Source organism: Taurulus bubalis (genome assembly GCF_910589615.1).
Source record: "Taurulus bubalis genome assembly, chromosome: 3".
Classification (NCBI taxonomy): Eukaryota; Metazoa; Chordata; class Actinopteri; order Perciformes; family Cottidae; genus Taurulus; species Taurulus bubalis.
In genome coordinates this window covers 27,200,488-27,222,738 of record NC_136591.1, presented here as the reverse complement: position 1 = coordinate 27,222,738, position 22,251 = coordinate 27,200,488, and the positions used below count along the sequence as shown (strand labels likewise).

The 22,251-nt window shown below is 40.8% G+C and overlaps 1 protein-coding gene across 2 annotated transcripts in view; it reads right to left on the bottom strand.

Annotated features, from left to right (window-relative positions):
• mthfd1l (methylenetetrahydrofolate dehydrogenase (NADP+ dependent) 1 like) overlaps positions 1-22,251 on the bottom strand; it is a gene marked incomplete at its 5' end in the record, with an annotated part of 40,945 nt that overhangs the window by 17,760 nt on the left and 934 nt on the right. Inside the window, 19 exons of one of the 2 annotated variants that reach the window (XM_079215960.1) lie at positions 534-645; positions 5,789-5,857; positions 6,637-6,777; positions 8,409-8,485; positions 10,137-10,239; positions 10,937-11,011; positions 11,439-11,546; positions 13,486-13,532; positions 14,013-14,149; positions 15,682-15,855; positions 16,026-16,123; positions 16,231-16,298; positions 16,646-16,748; positions 17,310-17,470; positions 19,653-19,753; positions 20,571-20,695; positions 21,451-21,504; positions 21,619-21,669; positions 21,923-22,007. In XM_079215960.1, coding sequence (XP_079072086.1) covers positions 534-645; positions 5,789-5,857; positions 6,637-6,777; positions 8,409-8,485; positions 10,137-10,239; positions 10,937-11,011; positions 11,439-11,546; positions 13,486-13,532; positions 14,013-14,149; positions 15,682-15,855; positions 16,026-16,123; positions 16,231-16,298; positions 16,646-16,748; positions 17,310-17,470; positions 19,653-19,753; positions 20,571-20,695; positions 21,451-21,504; positions 21,619-21,669; positions 21,923-22,007 — 1,889 coding nt within the window. Of the gene's footprint in view, positions 1-533; positions 646-5,788; positions 5,858-6,636; positions 6,778-8,408; positions 8,486-10,136; positions 10,240-10,936; positions 11,012-11,438; positions 11,547-13,485; positions 13,533-14,012; positions 14,150-15,681; positions 15,856-16,025; positions 16,124-16,230; positions 16,299-16,645; positions 16,758-17,309; positions 17,471-19,652; positions 19,754-20,570; positions 20,696-21,450; positions 21,505-21,618; positions 21,670-21,922; positions 22,008-22,251 lie in introns of both variants that reach the window. The other variant, XM_079215961.1, reaches the window with a different exon arrangement.

The window sequence follows — 22,251 nt, the reverse complement described above, 5'->3', positions numbered from 1 at the left end:
AGTACATTCCAACCATATTTCTGCAGCCAAAGTAAATGAGGACGGAAAGCGGGCAGCGGGATAGATAGACAGATAAAAATGGAAATACTCAAGTATGCTTTGACGTTGAAGGGATTAGTGTGGTTTACTCTAAAGCATTCCAGGGGCTCTTAAGATTATCAATCAGCTTCCTTCCTCTCTCCTGTATTTTTTTTATGCAATCTTTCCACCCGTTTCCTAGAAAGTTGCACAGCAGCAAGACACCAGACTAGTCAACCAGAGGCAGCAAGAACAGAGGCAGGACCAGAACCGAGATGAATGTAGACCAAAGGTTGCAACAGCAGGGGAGCAAGCTGAAGTTCATGACTGGTGTAAATTGTAGTTTAATCTGCCCAGCTAAGGAAGTTCAGGCTTTAAATTCGTCCACATCTGGGGTTCCTTGACACTGCAGTTAATGTCATGTTGTCCGTCATCCCCAAAAGCTTTGTGATTGTGTGTCTGCTTCAGCTTGTGCGTGTATGCGTGATTTGTATGCACAGATTGTGCGTTCTTACCCACAAAGCCGTCCCGTCCAACCAACTTCAAAGCCAGCTTGTCTGCCAGCACAGAGGAGTTGCCATGGGCGATGTTGGCGAAGGGCCCAGCATGAACAAACACTGGCGTACCCTGCAACAATAAGAGGGGCACACAAACATGCAGGAGGAGTTGAGTAAACAGTACAACCCACAGCAACTCACCCGAGCGAGTTTAAATAAGGACTAACTCCTTCTTTCAAACTAAATCCAATATCTTTCAGAAACATAAATAAAGTGTTGACGTGTGGATGCACTTTGGCTGTGTTTCCTAAAAAGCAGTGGTGGGCTGTCAGGGCCTGCTAAGCCTTCTCTGCTGGCCTAAACAGAATCACAAAGTTATATCTATTTTAATAATTTAATTGTTTTTCACAAATACACAACATGTATTATAATTTTTTTTCTCTATCAGCTTATTTTCTCATTGCACAGCTCCTGTCTTCATCTGTTGCTCTGCCTTCAGCCGGCAGTACTGCTTTCACTGCAGCTGAGTTTTTCATCCAATCAGATTTTTCCCCCCTGTGTCTCTGTGGGAGCAAAGCAGTTTAAGCAGGCATTTGCAGATTAAAGTACACAGGGACTGGACGCTGATTGTCATGGTCTTCAACAAATCAGATCTTTAGTTTGACAAACTGGGTGTATTCTTTGACGTGCAGCGCCTGCGAAATGGCGTGAACATGTGATTTGTCAGTTGCCCGGCATGACCATTAACATGCGCTGTGATTGGTCAGTGTGTCAACAGGGCGGAGCTCAGTGGAAGCTGGAATGATTCGGGCTGAAGCAAGAGAAGTTGTGGCATGTTTAGTGTTTTGCTTGTTTTGGCACTCTGTGGCTGAAGGAGGAGTAGAAGAGAACTTGGTGGCGGATTTGGTGACAACGCATGTTTTCGGTGATGACCCCGGTGTCGACTGCTGCTGTCGAGCGGATATGTTCTGCCCTAGAACGCGTGGCGTCGTGTTCCAGGGGCGCGGCTGGGAGGCGCGGCTGTCGTCACCGGCCCGTGGCCACCTGCTGCTGGAACTGAAGCGCACCGATAAACTGTACAACCGCGTCGCTGAACTTTTTGTTAACAAGGAGAGACGGATGGACTTTGTCTTTAAGTGAATAGCATCTGCCGCTGGTTAAAGACGTGGTATTCTCGTAGCTCTGGAAGCGGCCGGTGTTACGGATTAACAGGTGGCCGTGTTAACTGGCGACTTTCGGCCGATATACACCAGTTAACACGGCCGCCAATTAATCCATAACACCGTCATCCCGACGCAGTTCCTGGAGAAGTCAGTGAAATTCCTACGGATAATATTATGAACCCAGACACAACGGCGTTTGATGCTCCGACGTCTTTGGGATTTCAACAACAAGTATAAAGCAGAAATAGTGGTTATTTTCATGGTGGATGGCAGAAATGAAAACTCTTTGCACGGAGATAAACCACAAAGAGCTGGAATGACGCAACTATGCAGACTGTAATACAAGCAGTTCAGTTTGTCAGGTGCAACATTTCTGAAAGTGTTTTTTCTGCAAAACAAATTATTGAAGTGAGATGAATGATGTATGATCGCACCGTGTATTGAGTGTCTGACAGTAACCCCTGGACACTTTCCCCCCCCAGTCCGCCCCCGATGTGGACTATACGGCACTGAAGGCCTAGGTCGAAAACGCACGGCCCGCCACTGCTAAACAGCATGCACAAGTTAGGAAGTACTCAACTGGCATGGCAGCCCGACTATGGGCCAAGCTTCCTCTTCAAAGACCGGACACGGACGGACGGACGGACGGACGGACGGACACACTAATAACTTTCAGTGAGGCAGTGCAACACGTGACGAAGATGTCATTTCCGCAGCATTTACAGGTCAAATAAATGTGAAAAGTTTTTTTAAAGTAGAGCTTTGACTGTTGGATATCACAGTTCATACGCTTACTTCTCCATAGATGGAAGAGATCCGTTCTCGATCAGAACGCAACCTTCCAAGTAACACAAGTTCATAAATATCGTTCACATGGCCTATATATGGATTAGATTTGCCTAATACAACCAACCAGAGACTTTACAGTAGTGGTTCTCAAACTGTGGGGCACGACCCTCTAGTGGGATTAAAATAAAGTTATAATTTTTTTTGTAATAATTTAAAAATATATATAATCCTTTATTAATCCCACAGTGTGGAAATCATTCTATGCATTTTGCCCATCATTAGTAATTAAGGGGCAGTGTGCTGCTGTGAAGCACTGGGGCTTCAGTGTCTTGCTCAAGGACACTTCAGCATGCAAACTACGGGGAGACCAGGAAACGAACCGGCTACCTTGTGGTTTCAGGACGACCACTCTCCCCATCAACATGATAACTTTACATAGTACAAAAGTACACAGACATAAAACGTCATTAATAAATACATGACAAAATGCCTGTACTTTCGTGGAAATGTTTACGTTACGGCGTTTACAGGTTACGCGACTCAACGATTCTTGGCGTTTTGCTAAAAGCCTCTGCGAGATTGGCTTTTCTGCTGCTGGGTCTCTCAAAACAGAATATAGATCTAAGCTCAACACTGAGCATGAATTGAGAGCGGACGTATCAAATCTACAACCCTCTTTAAAAAAAATATTTGTAGAGGAAAGCAGCTCTGCAGCCACTAAAACTGATAAAACGTGATGGCTCACACACATCTGCACTCATTTTGTTTTGCACAGGTTGAACATTATTATCTTGAAAATATATTCAGTGCAAAGCCACAATAAGTATTTGTTTTGCCAAATATTAGTTATTTTTTGCACAGATTGAACTGTATTTGCAATGTTCTAACAAAGTGATTGCACATGTTATTAGTTTCTGTCTGATGGAACAATCTGGTTTACTTGAAAGGGATTGCAATTTTCTTTATTCTATTTGAAAAAGCACTGCTTTACAGAAACACAAAGCGGCAGACAACATATGCTGTAGGGTTTGCAGGCAACGGCTCTGCAACATTCATCCAAATGTATTTTGCTGTGTGCATTCAGCTGAGACAAGGAAAGACATCAAGGAATACAAGGAAAGGTCTACTGCTCAAGATAACAATCCTTCCATTGCACTCAGCACAGATTGTAAAAAAAAAAATTAATGAAAAAACTGGGAAACGCCAACTGACCCAAAGTTACGCTGCATGTGAATTCCTTGAGAGGGAGGGAAAAGGAAGTATGAGAAGGACTTGCATGGTTTTCTAAGCTTTTGTTTGCATACCTCTCCCTCTGCTTGCATAAACAGCCTCCCCTCAGAGGAGTAAATCAGCCATTTAACAAGGCTCTGACTAACACTGTCTATGAAAACTAGGTGCACAGATCACAGCAGCATCCAACTAAGAAGAAAAGAAGGTATACAAGGAAAAGAGAGGCAGCTAAGAGGAAAAAGAAAGAAAGAATAATAAAAAACCGACATCCTTTTATTACCGATTAAATAACATGTCCCTTTCTATATTCATAAGGAAAGTCCACACACGTCATACATTACGTGAATTCCCATCGGTGTTACAATTTTCAACTCCTGAACTTTAACAAGACCCAGTTTACACTTTCCACATCCGGACACGAGGGAAAGGGATTCAGGCAATAAATACGCCACAACAGGTTGATGAAAGTGGAAAGACATGAACAGTTGGGTCCGTCACCTCTTCAACTCGTGGACAAGAGGATTATGAAGACAAGGGAAATGAACAAAAACAGGAAGATGGAGATCATTTCACCGTTTCCTTTTCTTGTGCATCTCTTGTACAGACCACTACACCAGCTGCTAATCAGTGCTACACTAATAAATATGTTCCCAGTCTAGATATTCAGACAGCACACAGATCCAAACCTGAGAGTCTACGCTACGTCTACTGCCTCTCGCTAGAAAAGATGCATCTAGTTGGTTCGAGGAAACGCCACGTAGACAGGATGTTTGAAAAACTATCCCTTTTCTTCTTGTGCTTTGTCTCCTTCAAGCCCCATCTGAACCAACACAGAAACGTGTGCTCTAAAACACACACACACACACACACACACACACACACACACACACGCGCACACGCGCACACGCGCCAACTCCATTCTCATGTGTGCGTCTGTATTCAATACAAACAAGCACAAGCCAAGAGGGCATGAAGGGCACAGGAAAATTCTCATGGAGCTCAGAGGCCCGGTCGGTCCCGATACCAGTTCCCTTGACCAGAATCACAGGAAACCCACACAGGAAACAGTTTCACACAACATGACCGCAATGCTTCCTCAAAAAAAAAAAAAAAAGTAACCAAATATCTGCTGCATACAATGCTCCACCCCCTCTACACCCAGGCTGTGTTTATTTTCCCCACCCTATTACCATGTGTAACCAAACGTTCTGTTAAAAACCAACAAACTATCAAAAAATAGTCCGACAGCAAAAACACAGACCCGTTAGCAGGAGCATGACTGCTAACATTGCTGACTTAAATCAAGCCGACTGAAAAATACACTTTGGCCCACCGCCCAGTGTCTCAGACTCTTATCTAGAAAAGCGTACTATGAGAACATCAAAAGACAAATCAAAGAATACGATTTCACTCTGCATACTTCACGCCTATATAAGCAAAGGAAGTGAATGATACCAGTCCTGGGATACAGTGATGATTTAAAAGTTTCATCCATTGTTAATGGGCTAGTCCTCTATAAACTTAGTGTTTCTTTCAAGTGGGCTTTTGCTGTGCCAGAGAGGCCAAAAATCAATACTAGATGTCGGATTTGTTATTGGTACATTGAATATTTTAAACCTCCAACTCCACTACTGTCCATTTTGCCATTAATCACCTTGAGGGTTGGGCTTTTTTCCTCTAGAACAGGGATATATGTGTATGTTCCTGTGTGATCACATGTCCAGTCGTCTAACTGTAACGTTTCAAAAGCTAAATGAAGGCAGATGTTGAGAGGGGCAGGGTTATGGTTTAAGTCGTCACAGGGACTGAGGACACAATGAATCTGGATGGAATGTGAGAGCTCTACCTGCCCTCTACAATCTGCTAAACTGATATTAAGAAAAAGAGCCATGGGAGGAAAAAGGCAATTTATCATTCTTTCTTAAAAGCTATGTGGAGAGCCCTCTCTTTTCTCTGACATCAGATGTAGGTGTAGTGAACACTCAACATCCCTGTGGACTGCCAGCCTATTTATTCTACAAGATATTCACCTGAAAACACTCTGTTGAGGAAGATAATGACTATTTAAGTGGGGTTATGTGCGTGTCTCACCTCGAGGGTCTGCATCAACGTGGGCTTGATGGCATCTTTCATTAACACCGTCAGTGCTCCACTCACACCCTGACAGGCAGGAAAAAAGAAATGTGAGGGGGAACAAGAACTAGCTATAAGGTTTCAGAAAAATATTTAACCTCATTAACACCTCATATTTATGTACAGAAGGGTTAAATGGTTGTCCACTATATATGATAAATGGCACTAAAGTCCATTTGTAGGCCTCTGTGCTGGCGTCCTAAAAATATGCCCTGTCAGCACTTTCACACACATTCAGTATACACACAGTTGTACAGCATATTCTCACTGGGGCTGACTCTAAAAGGTGTGGTGATGTTTTTGCAGCAACCTAATCAGAAGACTAATGTAACTCGATAGGGGATCCTCCTCTGCGGCTCTTCTGTGGGAAACCAGAACCAGCTGACCCCACATGAAGACCCGGTGAGAGGTGCGAAAACTCTGCTTAACATCTTAATAGCTGGTTACACCTATATTAGACGTGTTGTTTTGAAGAGGGGAAGTGGTACTTTAAGTGAATCTGGGACAACTGGGAATTTGGAAAATGTTTGAGTTGCAAGCTTGACAGAAAATTATGACGATGATGAATTATATTTAACATGTTTTGTACACGTTTCAACAAAAAAAACCACAAGGGCCCAATGCCGACGGTACCCTGACCAAAAATGTAGGACACACCTAACCTTCCCACTTCTCTCTGCAAGGCAATGACACAAAGTCTCTTCATGTCATTCATTACTGAGATGAAGTGATGAAAAGCCAACTATGAGATTGTCAGCTTTAAAATTCTCACACTCGGAATAAAAAGACCACACAGTTACACACACCAGGTCCTCTGCGGTGACGGGCCTTCCAGAGCGACTGGTGCCCACCACCATGCGTGCCAGTCTGGTTCTCATGTCCTCCAGGCTGTCTGCCAGAGCCAGGATGGCCATGATCTCGCTGGCCACTGCAATGTCAAACCCAGTCTGGAGAATGAGAAAAATAAAAATCATACATATTGTGAACTACGAGGGCAACAAACTGCAGTATTGGTTCACAGGCCTGAGGAACATTCAGATGCATTTACCAATCATCAGAAATTCTGTAGTTTCATGGTTATTGTGTGAAATCATGTGAACGTTTGCAGCTATGCTTTCACACTAGAATTACATTTGCCTTTATAGTAAAGTGTTGACTGCTTAATAAAGAATAATAGTTTTGAGAGTCAATCAAATGTCAAAAAACTGACACTCAAGAAAACTCGATAGTCACCAGCTTTATCACATGGGCAAGAGAATACAAGTCATATGATTATGACCTAGTTTTTAGAGTAATGACTTCGGGGAAGGAAATTACTATTAACATGTTTAACTTATTTTTTATGTGAATTTCTGTATTGATTTATGTCAAGCTAAAACCCAAAAGAATTATGGAATGAGGTATTTCCACAGAGAATAGCGTGGAAAACCAAAGCAGTGTTCATTCCATGTCAAAAGAAAAAATACATATAACTTAAACCACATCAATCCACCAAGGAACACATTTCTATTCCCAGGGATAATGCCCTGAGGGGCTATAGTGTATCCAGCGCTGGAGGACAGAGGAATGAAAGAGGAAACAGAATGGATGATCTGATGGCAGTAAATGTAAACATATGCTGAACTAGCTCAGAGGCGGTTCCAGGTGTGTGTATGTGTGTGTGTGGGGGTCACTCTTCTCCTTCTTCAAACATTTGCTTTCACTTAAGCCTGCTTGCTTCCCATTGAGGTGAAGTGTTTATTTACAGGATTTCATTTAGCTGTCATTACTACAGACATATGGGAGAAATACATCTGGCCTTCATCATGAACAGAGGAGAGGTAATATGGAGGGTAGCGTGTGTGTGAGAAAGTTTATATCTACTAATAGTTTTATTGTAAGAGTACCTAAAACACAGGAATCTCATGCCACTTTAAGGGATAGTTCAGATGTTTTGAGGTGGGGTTGTATGAGGTACTTATCCATGAATTAGCTACAGTAGATGACGGGCTTTTGTGTTATTGGGAGACTTTGGTTAGTTCAGATTCACCAAAGTCTCACAATAATAGAAAAAACGTATTAACCATACGAGGAAGCGGTAGACCAGCAACCCGGTATTCTGCAAGTTAAAATGACTCTGGACTCCAATGGACTCTGGCGACTATGGCGAGAACATAGATGTCCACAAATACTTCAGTTCCCTGTCGGAAATGGCGATCTCATGGTAAAGTAAAACGGCAAAAAATATTCTAAATTATACTGTTCACTTTAACTGATCTTCTCCAAGCCACTGACTGGTTAAGTACCTCACACAACCTCAATTCAAAACATGAACTATCCCTTCAATAACATTAGACCCAGGTTACACAGCCACCGGCAAAGCTTCTGCAATGGAAAAACTACAGTGATACCAATGTTTGTCATACTGTGTGGGTGAAGGAGAAAATATGCAATGAACTAAAACGTAACATATAGGTCAGTGGATAATCTTCTGGTCATACATAAAATACACAAAACAAAGCCGGTGGGTGAAAAATATTTCAAAAGGATGTCATATATTCAGAGGAAAGAAGATTGTGACGGCACGAGTGCTGCATACCTCTCTCATCTGTCCTTTTTCAGTGCTCGCTTGTCCGACTGTGATCTTCCTCAGGAAACGGTCATTTGTGTCAACAACTGGAAAACAGAAACAAAAAGAAAAAGTTTAATTTCCTCCAACATTTCTCATAAAACCCACAACTTTGAGCAGGAAAACTGGCATAATATCAATGACCGAATAAAGATGTATTTCAAGTGGATGCCTCAGACAGAAAAAATATTTGTTTTTACAGCCTGAACCTGGCAGACTGTAAAAATCCATTTCCACACATGTTGTTAAATAGACACAAATGCATATCCACCGGATCTCTCTCTCACACACACACACACACACACACACACACACACACACACACACACACACACACACACACACAAAATAATTGACAAGAAGAGAGATTCTTATCAGTTGTGAGTAGGTGATGACACCCTGAAAGTGCTTATGCTACGAGGGATTTGCTACTTCAAGTTTCTTCACTCAGCACTCGCCCTGATAATGTGGCTAGAAATCTGTGGTCTTACGGTTGTTACACTGAGCCAGGAGACCACATTAGTCAAACATTATCCTCATGATGGTTTGATGTATTGAAAGGGAAAGCGAAAAACATGGTTTGTTTCATGAACACACAGTCACACCCGCATAACATTAGGTTGTAAATCTGTTTTTAATCTCCAGGGTCCGTCTTTTAAGAGTGCCCTCTGGAGCCACTGGTGTAAATACCACATCAGTCATAGCTGCACCCAGCTGGTTGTTCTCACTGACAACTTCAAACCAAACACAGCTACCACTGAGGTAGCTGTTCCCACTCCTTCCATACACACCACTGATGACGTTAGAGCTTTTGCATTCGATGTGTTCAATACGAGCACAAAGGCCATAAAGAGTTATCAAAGCTGATTTTCCATTGATGAGAACACCAACATACTGCAGTGACAATTAATTTAACTTGCCATAAAAAATTTAAAAAAATCTTTTTGAGAGTTTATGGACAGTGAGAAATTAGATTTGCATGATTCATACAGAGTGCTGATTAGCAAGCATGAGCATTTCATTTCAGAAAAAAAGTAAATATGAAAACAAACTAACATATGATCAAAATGGAAAAAAGCAGTGAAAATATTTCCAGGTTTTTTGTCTTTTAGCTACAATATATGACGACCACAAAAAAGGAGACAGCACGGATTTGTGTCAACACTCGTGACATTGAACCACAGAAAGTTGAACGAACTTGACATTACAGGAGATGGTGCTATGCCCCTGTTGCTTCATAGACATTTACAGGCGGCTGTAGCTCATGGGGATGAGTGTTCGGCCTGCAACCACAAGGTAGCCAGCTCGATCCCCAGTCTCCCCATAGTTTGCATGTCGAAGTGTCCCTGAGCAAGACACTGAACTCTAAATTGCTCCCCAGGCCCTTCACTAGGGGAAGCCCACTGCTCCTTAAAAATACTAAGGATGGGTAAAAATGCAGAGAATACATTTCCCCACTGTGGGATTATTCCTTCCTTCAAGTGGAGCGAACAGTAAACATCTGACATTGTGGCCATACCTTCACAGTTCTCCAACCATGTTTTTTGTATGTATATATAGCTACATTATATCTGGTCATAACAAAAACCAGCTGAAACTCTTGTAAAACTAAATATACAAAACCTAAACTTGTCTTTTAAAAAAAATTATCCTAATAAATAGTTCTCAGACAAAATGTTCTATACTTCTATTAGATACCTCTCTGCCAGGTGATCTTCGAGGGGTCAAGGTCAAGACGAACAAAGGTGCTGACGTCCTGGGGCGTGAGAGATGCAGGATCTTGTTCATTGATCCCTAGACGCTAAAATTGAAGAGAGAAAGACGATTAGAGGATCATCTGTGAGTGAGATGTGATGCTTCGATGATGTTGGCTTCATTCCCAGCTGTGCCACTACTGCTAGAAACAGTAATGCATTAGATTTTTTGGGATAATCTGACATCGTCAACCTTTTTTTCTTTCAACACAAGTAGTGGGATCTTTCTTGTTAAGTCTACATCAGCTGGACATGGCATCATCCCAGCATGTATAAACAAAACCAGAATAAATGGCGATCAACTCACTGGCGGGTTCAAAAGGTTCAGTGGGAGTGCTCCGTTTAAAAAGACACACACACACACACGACTCTTATCTCTCACTCTGTCCATTAAGGCCAATGAATATTTTATAGTCCATTTAACTTCTCTTCCAACAGGACAGAAACATTCAGTTGGCTTATGTTCAAAATTCATCTTCATAACATGTGCCATTTGTATTTGATCTATTAAGACTTGATATTAGGCATTCATCAATACCACAAAAACAGCATTACTTGTAGACATATTGCAGCTTCATGAGACATAGATACATATTTGGAGATGAGGACATGGTGGAGGAAATAACTTAATTTTTAAGATGGGCTCACTGAGGTTCCCTATTGGAAGAAAGTGTCGTTTTTAAATCAGAGTTCAACACAACGGTGCTTCTGGCTCAGAATGGTTAATGACGGTTTCAAACTTACGTGTAGTCTGGAGATCTGGATGGGTGAAAATCTTCTCACTCCTTTCACTGAAGGAACCAGTCTATTGAACAGGGCCTTGAAGGAATACGAAGAAAAAAATATATTTAATTACATCGTGTGTGTTTATGCATATAAAGTACATTTAATTGCACCTCAGAGGATTAAATCTTGAATAGAATCCATCACTCCAAATATACAAACACACTGGTTGTGACCGTTAAATGTAATTGGGACATAGAAAACATGCTCTTACATAGATTAGTTAATTGTTTCTGTGACACATGTTTATGGCTTCCCTGTGACTATTTAATGACACTTCAAGATAGCAGAATGTACACATAATATATTAACATAATAAATAATTGATCATTTCTGAAAGATTTTGCACACTATTCCAAATCTGCTATTTAGATGCATTATACTTCTAGGTCAAAACAACAGTTTTACATTTTTTGCTGGTGTAAGGATAAGTTATTACTGAGCGACAAGATCACACGGTCACCTTGTCCGACTGCGTCGCCTCGTGGAGCATCCTGGCATCGATGGCGGCTGCCACCAGGTTGTTGGCTGCTGTGATGGCATGAATGTCACCAGTCAGATGGAGGTTAAACTGAAGATGAAGAAGAAGAAAAAAAACACAGAAAATGTGAAAGAAAGTTCAAATCAAGAAAATCAAAGTACTATTCTTGTAATGTACGTAAATGGCACACATTGTGGGTTCGGAGGACCCCAGTGGAATTAAAACCTCTAAAAATGTAATCACATGTGTTTTTGACAAAATCTGTAGAAATGTTACAATATAGTCTCTGTTTGGCATGGACCCTTTAATGTAAATGACACAACATATTATAAAGAAGGGAAAGTAAAGGGTGGTAGAAGGAAAAAAGCTGATGTTTTAGTATGAGAAAAGACAACTAGGGGTCTGCAGCTTAAAAATATGTCTGCTTCCCTCTCAGCCCTCCTTCCCTTTACGGACAGTGATTTGTGTTGGGGTAGTTACTCAGAAAAAGTAACTAGTTACAAGTTACTTCTGAAAATTGTAACTGATTACTTTACTAGTTACTGCATTTGAAAAGTAACTTCACTACTAGTTACTTTACTTTCCATTTTTTTAAGCAAATGTCCAAATTAACCGCAAAGATACCTGGACAAACATCATGGCCCTTTCATCACTTTATTTTCAATGTTCAATAAAGGGCATCTCTTAGCCTTTCCACATAGTGTATTGTAATTGTAAACATGTAAAACAAAATGGCACATAAAACTCAGCCATTAACTTGAACGAACATTAACCCTGTTCACACTGTCTGACCAAAGAAATATGCCTCACTTTAAAATCCACAAACAACAGGATACAAGAGGCTGTGTATGGTGGGGACATTCAGGTCAAACAGCATAACACATTAAAAACAAGCTTTTGGAAACATGAAACCCTAATAAACCAAATGGGGGCCGACTCCTAAGAACAAAACCAGCTTGTTATAGGAATCATTGTAGTGGTTTAAGAAAAATTAATGGCACTTTTTCCCATAAAATAGAAACAGAAAATGCAATTAAATAAACAGAAAATCCACTTCATCATTGCTTAAATAAAAACAGAAAGTGCACTATATCCTATGAAGTTTATCATTTTTCTCTATTCTTCAAAATAGCGATTGTATCGCATGAGTAAAAGTCTCTTGAATCTTTTATCCGACAGCCTGTTCCTCCTTGGGGTCAGAACCATACTGCCCAGGCTGAAAAGCCTTTCGACAGTGTTGTAACTTGTTTTATTACATGATTTACTCTTATTGTGAAGAGCATGTAAACAGGAAGTGCTTTTACTTTGAAGGCAGAAAGTACAGTGATACGTGCTTGTTGACGCTAACTAATGTTGATGTTACGTGTGGAAAATATATACATGTCGGCTGCAAGAGCGCGTTCTCAATGCTTTAACAGTTGTAATACTGCAGTGCACCAGTAAAGTGAGTCCGTTCATACCAGACGTGTCTTGTCCTCATTAGAAGCTCCACGTCATTACAGACAGGTGCACTTGATGGTATTGGAGTGTTGTATTGCTTTGCAATATCCTTAATCCTAGGGAACCTGGCGAGAACCTCCCAGTTGGATCCGGGCACTCCGTCTCCGTCTCATCCATTCCCCGCTTCCCTCCTTCTACGCACCAGCAGCTACGTCACTCAAAACACTCAGAGCGAGTTCTGTGATAGATTGTTCATGCAGGAAGTGTCGTGTGACTCGCGCGCCGCTAAAAGAGAACTTTTCGGACTGGTAAAAATGGCTTGAGTAACGCAGGAACGCGCGTTACTGAGGTCTGGTAAAGTAGTGTAGTTACCAATATTTTGAGTGTAATGCGTTACTTTACTTCGTTACCTATAAAAGTAATTACGTTACTTTGCAACTCGTTACCCCCAACACTGGTCACAGACAATATTATGCCACAGCTCCAGGGGTTGTGCGTGTGAAAACTAGTGTGAGTCTCTGCATATCTTAGTTCTTTGAAGCCTGCATTAGTCCTGCCAGGGAGCATTGAGAGTGCCTGTGTATCTTACCTCCTCCATCGGGATGACCTGGGCATATCCCCCTCCTGCAGCTCCCCCTAGATACAGAGAAGAGGTAGCACAGTCAGAGGCAGACCAACAGGACAGGGACACACAAAGGAGGAATGCTGAGCGGTGTACTCTGAGTGAACTACTCCACCCCTGCACAAAATGTAGCATGGTATGAAATGCTAGCCCCACACTGACAAAGATAGCTTATCACACAGATACTTGAGACATTCCTAACTGCTGACTTGGGCGCCTGTCTCTGACCTTGTCCAAATTCCACTCGATGTATTCAATGCGCAGAAAAACAAAAATTCAGAGTTGCATTCCAAAATAACATCCAACTTTTATAAAATGAAAATACATCTCCGTACAGAGTGGAACAGAAGTTGTCGCTAGCTTTCTTAAGAAACAAAGTTCTAGAGAAACTGAGTTTTGGAAGGATTAACCTCAAAATAAGAAGACACTACTGAACTGCAGCACAGGATATATTGTGTGCAATGAGCATAAGGGCTCAAGTATTCATTACTGACCTTTAACCCCGAAGGTGGGTCCCTGGGAAGGCTGTCTGAGACAGGCAAAGGAGTTGAGCTTCAGGTGGGCAGTGAGGGCCTGGACTAGGCCAATGGTCACCGTGCTTTTACCTTCACCCAGTGGAGTGGGAGTTATACTAGACAAACAGAACATACAGAAAACTTTTTAATAATCACATTTTTATTATTAAGGTCATTATCACACTTGGTCTGTAGCCATATAATTAATACATTGCTTTAAGGCAGGGATTCCCATGCGAGAGGAAAAATTTAATGGTGTAATAATTCATTTTAAAACATAAAAAAAATTAAGTAAGATTTTTTAATTATAAATATTCCCTTTGTAAGATTTAAATTTAAAATTAAAAACGTACAATTTAATAAATAGATGCACTTACGGTCCGGCCGCCAGTCTTTTACTACACACTAGCTAGCCTAGCTTGTGCACCTAACGTCATTTCATTCATTCAGCAACATCCATGAAAATATGTTAAACTGGCTGAAATCGGGGAAGCTGTCAGGTGGGACATCTGAAGCTATCAGTATAAAAGAGGAGAGGGACAGAGAGAGAGTGAGGAACCGGAGGCGAGAGAAACGGAGAGGTGCGTTGGGGAGAGACCGGGAGAAGAAATCGACCGGGAGTCGGAGGAGACTGAGAATGAGGAAGGGATATCACAGACAAACCGGGAGCACAGAGACCCATCGTGGAGTCAAGGTGAAAAAAGAGGAAACTAGAATGAGCATCAGACTGGGGAAAAAAAAGAGGAAATATGATGACAATTATCTGGGTCTGGGCTTCACTTGGATTGGCAGTGCAGATTGCCCGAAGCCACAGTGCGTGTTGTGCAGTGAGGTTCTGGCTAACAGCTGTCTGAAGCCTCTTATTTGCGCCGCCACCTGAACACCCAGCATAACAGTGCAAGTCAGAAGCCCTTTACATTTTTTAGATCAAAATTGGAAGAGTTACAAAACAGCCAAAAACAATAAGCAGTCTCATTCACGAGAAAGTGAGAGATGTGAGTCTCTCAAAGTGAGAGACACACGTCTCTCACTTTCTCCCCCTCCCTCTCCCTCTCTATCTCTCTTGCTGCAGGCTGAGCCACCTGCGCTGCATGTGAAAATCCTCATATGGACTCCTCCTTTTTTATTTATATCTGTTTCTGAGCCTATGCATGTGCCACTCTTTGTTCTTTACGTGGCTTACTGTGTTTAAGTAAATAAATGTGAAATGCAATCTGCCTCTGAGCCTGTGCGTGTGTCCTCGCCATCCTTATTGCTCTTTAAAAGTGACGTCTTGTGTAACTGACATTTGTACAGCGGACTAAATCTTGTAACAAACGCCACGCGCGAGCAAACAGTTCTCGCATTGGTCCGATTTTATGCGACTATAAATAGGCTCTGTTGCGTTTTTTTTTAAGGTGTGGGGGATTGGGGGTGCATGAACCCGGTCAGGATGTAGAAGGGGGTGCGTGGCCTAAAAAGTTTGGGAACCGCTGCTTTAATGTAATACCATAAAGGAAGCAGGGATTGGGTGATGGCTTGCCCTTGTTACCTTGATGAGGACCAGTCGGGCTTAATTCTTTTATATCACAAATCTAAGCACTAGGGGGCACCGAAGTAAGATATAGTTAAGAAAAAATAATTCAGTTGATCAGTAAGTCCCACTCACCCAGCCACCAGTACATATTTCCCGTCGGGCTGTTTGTGGAGGCGATCTAACAGGGAGAGTCGAACCTTAGCTTTGCTCCTGCCATAGGCTTCAAGCTCTTCTGGCAGCAAACCAATCTCCTCAGCCAGCTGGTCCACTGGCTTGGGCGTCTGAGCTCTGGAAATCTCTATGTCACTAACAAAGACAGAAAGCATGACAAATCATTCAGATTCATTTTATTTTTAAGTGTCAAAATGGACATTGTCTCCAAGGTGCAACTTAAAGAACAACGTGGTATCTACATCCACCTACGTCCAGGTGGATGTAGATACATTTCTAATAGCCTCACAGATATTAGTCTATACCTTGGTACAGGGGTCAGGGGCTGCAGTTTGAGGCTGTGCAAATGCCAGGGTTGGTACTGCTGCTTCTGGAGCCACCGACTGCAACTACGCACCACATTCTAGTAGACAAAAAGGAGAGACAACGAGGTAGGTAGGTAAAGAAGAAAGGTAGTAAGCACATGGAGCAAGAATGGAGACAGAAAAAAAGAAGAAAAATGGGGCACACCTGTGTTCTGTAAGCGGCTACAAGGTATTCTAAGCCAGACTTTGAGGACATCTCAATGGCATGTTCATCTAAAAGAAAAAACAAAAACTGTATGACAAATGCACATGTTGCTTAACTTTTTGGAGTGGGACAGAAAGAATAAAAATGTAACATGCTATGCCCCATTATAAGGCATAAGGAGAAGAGTAATACTTGCTAAGGATATATACATGAAACCGCAAATCTATTCATTTGAAAATGCAACGGGGACGGAGAGTGGACAACATGCAGCAAAGGGCCACAGGTCAGATTCTAACCCAGGCTGCTGCGGTAAGGACTCAGCCTTGGTACATGGAGCAACCGCTCTACCAAATGAGATACCTGGGTTCCCCATAGAGGGTGATTTAGATGACTATCACAATATATTCCACACTACCCGTCTTCAGGGTAGGCTCACAGCGGATGACAGCAGCCCCTGGTCTAACCCAGGAGGGTGGGAAATCCATATTCTCAGCTCCTAATAGGACCACAGCATCAGCCTGCATCACCTTGGGGTTAATACATATGAACAATTTTAAAGAGAGAAAACAATAGATGAAGATTCAAGAATGTAGAAGATTTGGGTGTTAATTGTTGTATTGTCTATGACAGGCTTAAATACATTTTAAAGACAAATAAACCAGAAAAATATGTTCAGAAAAATGTGACCGTGATTAGAAAATGTCTTTCAACTAGCAAAACTGTTCAGACTTACCTCTGTTGCAACTGATCACATTTGACATTGCATTTGGTAAATCAGACACTGACTCCTTGTGGTCGGCCACTATAACGGCACATACTGGAGCTGCCAAAACTGAATGATGACTACGGACATTTGAGGACATTGAGCATAAGAAGGCGTTCCATTTATAAAGCCAGCTTCGGTGCTACATTATTTTCAAACAAATGATACTCAAAACAAAAGTAAACAAACACACAAAACAAAATAGCAAGCTGACCACAAACATCGACCAAACTACAAGCTTATGACAGCCACCTGCCAAGCGTACTGGGAGTAATTGATTTAAAATATGTTGGGTCACACACACACACACACACACACACACACACACACACACACACACCTGACTCTGTAGGCTCTTGGAGCTCCAATGACTCTTGAGCGCTATCACTCCACTTCTTTCCATCAGGCACTGCAGGGCCACCCCAAAGGGTCCCTCTCCTCCGATCAGCAACACAGTTTTCCCTTCCAAAGGAGCTTCTGCAGAAATATTTCAATGCAACATTAGGACATAACCGTTTTCATTAATTAAGTGCCTTATGTGCATGAGCAACCAAACTGTCGGCGTGGTCAATATTTCAGTAATAGTCAAACGTATTAAAATGCTGACCAACTGGACATTGATGGAAACTACATTGTACACCAAATTGAAAAATAGGTGTTTGTGTATACTTAACTTTAATGTAGCTTATTTAATTTATACATAGCAGGTTTTTAATAGTGTTGTGCAACACTATGGTGTGACTAACAGATGAGGTATGCTGATATGTGGCAAATTTTCAAATTTAATGTCCTTTACATTTTATATTTTGAAATCTAGAACAAAAAACTTCCGCACACTGTATTCTTCACTTGCATTCAGAGATATTTAGTGACCCGATGATGAATCTCTCTGAATGCAGGTGAAGAAGACAGTGTGCAGGAGTTTTTGGAATCTATATTGTAGACCATAGGTAGTCGCCAACACACTTCATGACCTACTGGTATGCAACAGTTTGCTCTTTTTATATTTAGAAATGCACCACCCCATAAACTATTGCGACTGGACCACAAATTCCTCACTTCTCAGACATCGTGTGTTGACAAACTGGATCACATGTTAGCAACTAACTGTATCAGGGACACTGAGAATAACTGTGACCCTATGTACACCTGAACTTTGACCGCTACCATTTGAACCCCAGGACATCTTTTAAATTGGTCCCAAACTCAATAGTTAGTCTGGTCAGCCAGCATTTGTTCTTGTGCATCCTAATGACAACATTTTTTTGATGCACTGCAGTTTCAGATCCTCACACAATTCCCGAAATAACCAACCAACTTAATGTTCTCCCTGACGTGATTTGCGTTGTTGTTTTAAGCACATTGGGCCTCATTCACTAATAAGGGCATAGAAATGCACACGTTAAATTAATGTCGGAATCGTGAAATGTGCGCACTGTCCAATTTTGTTCTTACCACCTTGAGTATGTTAGAGAATCTAAAGTAATTCTAAATTGACAGGCACGTGTTCACTATTTGTATTCAGCATAGTGCCAAGCGACCATTTCTCTAGAAAGGAAACATTTTTACAGAGAGGTTTATCATGGAGAAATTGGTGAGAGAATCTAAATAAGATTAATAAAAGCCTTCGAAAGAAATTAAGACAATAATGTTCGAGGTGGGAGGCAGAAATGGCAAACTCTTCCAAAGTGTTTCGATGGAGGGCGATGATAAAACTAGAGGCTTGCGCTTCAAGGCGGTGAATGTTGTGTCGCCGGAGAAACTGAGAGACTGTGGCTCAGAAAAGTCCTCTCAAGTATTGGACTAACATACAAGGGTGTCAAAAGAATTGGAGTGAAAGTGAGAACATCCAGCAAGGACTTTCACCCAGTGGCAAGTCATTTGCATGAAGATCAAGGCTACATTAATGATATATTAATATTATACTATTAAATATTATATTTGAATCGTGGCTACGTTGTTTGACTTCTCTAAACATTGAAATGTGTACATTTCAGTTATTGAATGCATTTGTCCAATGCATTGGTAAACGGTTTTAAATATTGTTGTTTATCAAACGTCTGTTTTTAATGACTAAGGCAGTTCTACATTTCAGAGTAGAATAAATTCAGGTAAAAAAAATATTGATGATTTGGGCGTATAAAATGTAAGAGTTTAAGCACAGATGTGTACGTGCGTATCGTTTGTGAATGAAGCTCAATGTGTCTTCATACTGAAAAAGTTTCAATCGTAAGAAAATTTGCTCTCTTTGTTAAATTCTCAAATTTGGCAAGGGTTTTCCAAAGCTGCAGTTTGTTTGACATTGCCCAACACATAGTAAAAATGTAATCTTCTGTTCTACAACATACAATAGCATTCTCATTATAAAATGAGCACTCATGTATTAAATCTATCTAATTTACCAACACCTTACTCAAAACACAGTTGGAATAATTTGATGCGATGCATTTGGGCCACAGAGACAGCGTCACAGCTGCATCTAACATTTAAACACGTAGGATCTTAATAATACAGGTAATCAGTGCTTGTCTCTATTATAGCTGATCAAACTTAATTTAATCAGCTACACCTGCATTTTTCATGCTTTGACGTCTTTTAAAAGAGTTCCTTCAGAAGGAAATGTGAGCACCATCACAGCTACATATATCAAAGTGTGTACCATGTTTCTCCAGCAGATCCAGGACAGCGCTAGCTCTGGGTGGCACAAAGCCTTTACTTAGGTCTCCTCGCACCAGACGGCCCATATTCAAATCGGATATCCTATAACAAGAAACAAATGGACATATATGTCAAAATAAATAAATAATTATTACCCCTGGAAGCAATTAACTCTTACTGGGCACTGCATTAAGGTTATTTTGTAAAGTGCAATGACAGTGTTAAGGTCATTCAGCAGATTTAAAAATTGGATGCACATGAGGCACACATCATTCAGTCAATGGTAAAGCTTAACACTGCGGAGTAACATTTCTAAGTATATAGTATAGTTTTATTATTAAAGAGATCTAGGATTACAGATCAAAAACTACATTTATAATCAAACACTAAAAATATATCAAGTAGCTGGTTGGAGTAAAACAAAAAGGACCCTATATCATCAGTTTTTATCTCACTTTCTTTCTTTTCTTTTTACACAATTTGCCCTCAGTTCAACCAGTGCTGTTCAATTTGTGCTGATCATGAAAGGTCCCTTGTCAATTTTCCTCAATTCACTCATGTGCTGAAGTCACATGCTGGATTTAGTCAGTCTTCATTCTGTGCAGCCCCTTCCTAATTTAGTGTACCATGTGAGTAAATACATTTATCTCTGTTGGGACAGAGAAACACGCACAGCTGATACGTGGCAGACTGCTCCATAAAAATGTCTACTGCTGACACATTAAACAACAAGTCAAGTCACGTTAGGGATGAAATACAAAAACAACCAATGGAAAAATCAACAGTTAAAGATTTTTGAGTAGCATGTGCTATTTGGAAGAGATATGCTCTTCCCCATTTGTATCTGTCTATGTGAGAACAGAAAACTCAGTAGTCTTATATGCTATGATCGTAGTTAGCTAGTGCTAGTGGTTTTTACCCATCTACATCCTTCTCAGGTTTGAGTGTGTTCAACACTCGACTGGTGAGGGAAGCAGGGGGGAGGCGGAAGTGGACTCCGTGCACCCTTGGGTTTTCATTCAGCTTCAACACCTCTTCTACAATCTACAAAGCACACACAAAAACAAAGTACTTATAAGCCGTTGTTGCAATAGTAACTGCATTAAATGTAACATGTTAAACTGTTAATATCGCATGTGTTGGGACTGTCTGTATTTTGCCTCCAGAAAATTCTGCACTTAACATCTAAAACAAAGTATCTTTGATCTTTTGAGAATAAAGAACTGATTAAGAACAAGTAAAATGACACAAAAAGTGAACCATCATTGAACTCGTCAGTAAATCAAAACGTTTTGGAAATCTCTTGACGGAGGGAGAAGAGGGTGTGGGAAAGGTGAAAAAAAAAAAAGAAAAAAAAAAAAAAGAAAGATGGACGTAGAGCAGAGGCTCAGCCAATCATTAGAGTCCTTGAGATCTATAATTGAAAGAAAATCATCCGGTCATCTCCGCTGAAATGTTAGTCACACCATTCCTTCTTTCTAATATGAATCAAGAGTCGACTTCAATATGGGCAATACAGCTGAGAAGCTGCATTCCATTTGGGAAAATACAATGAAGTAAAAAATAAATGTTTGTATACTAAATAAACAGAACCGTAAAAAATGACTAAGGAAATTAGGAAGTCAGGGTTTAGCCACGGTAACAGTGGATATATGATGACTTAGTCAAGAAAAGTTTCAATAATATAATAACAGCAAGGGGAATGGTAAATCATGCACTGAATTGCTAAATAATGAGGGGGTGGGAAGAGTTTTTCTTGTTTTATACGCTGAGGGAAATTGTGAATCAGCTTCACTTACTTCATCTTCACTGCACTCCTTTGTCAAACAAATCTGGGTGATGTTTAAGCCAATCTGTGGACATACAGGGACAAACAAAAAGAAGCTTCACTGCTTGAACTATTGTGTAGATTTGTAAAAACAAAACGGCTAAAATGGTCATATAGAAACAGCAAGACATGAATTTACCCTTCCTGCAATTTTCTTACTGATCTCCAACAAGTGGTCATCTTCACCTGCCTTTGAGATAAAAAAAAAAATAGCATAATGACAAAAACAAACACATACCTAATGACAAACATCTTTAATGGCTTCAGAAAAAAAAAACAGATATCTGCTACTAGCACAACACAACTACATCATGTTAACGTGACAGTATTTTAAGGCAACCTTCTACAAAATTGTAACTTGCACATTTCCTTCCACAGTCTTTCATTCACAAATTCTTCCTAATCCTCCTTCATTCACAGTTTTTTTTTTTTGCTTACAATACCTGTATAATGGCTAACAAAGGTTGGACTGTAGAATGTCTTCTCTGCATAGCCAGCATTGCCTCCTTGGTGCTCTGAACCACCTCACTAGGAGAGAAAATAAACTGGTAAGCAATGTTCACTCATCTATTTGGGTTTTCAATTAACATGAAACACATACCTGAAGCCAAAGACACCCATTATGGAAGAGGTAACACCAACAGAAAATTAGACAGCATGTAAATGGTTTATTCTGTGTTTGTGGAAACACTTAATTGGGAATTACGCCTCAAATTCTCTCACTTGCCCAATTCAAATAAAACAATAATCCACCCAATGGAGCCCCAACAAA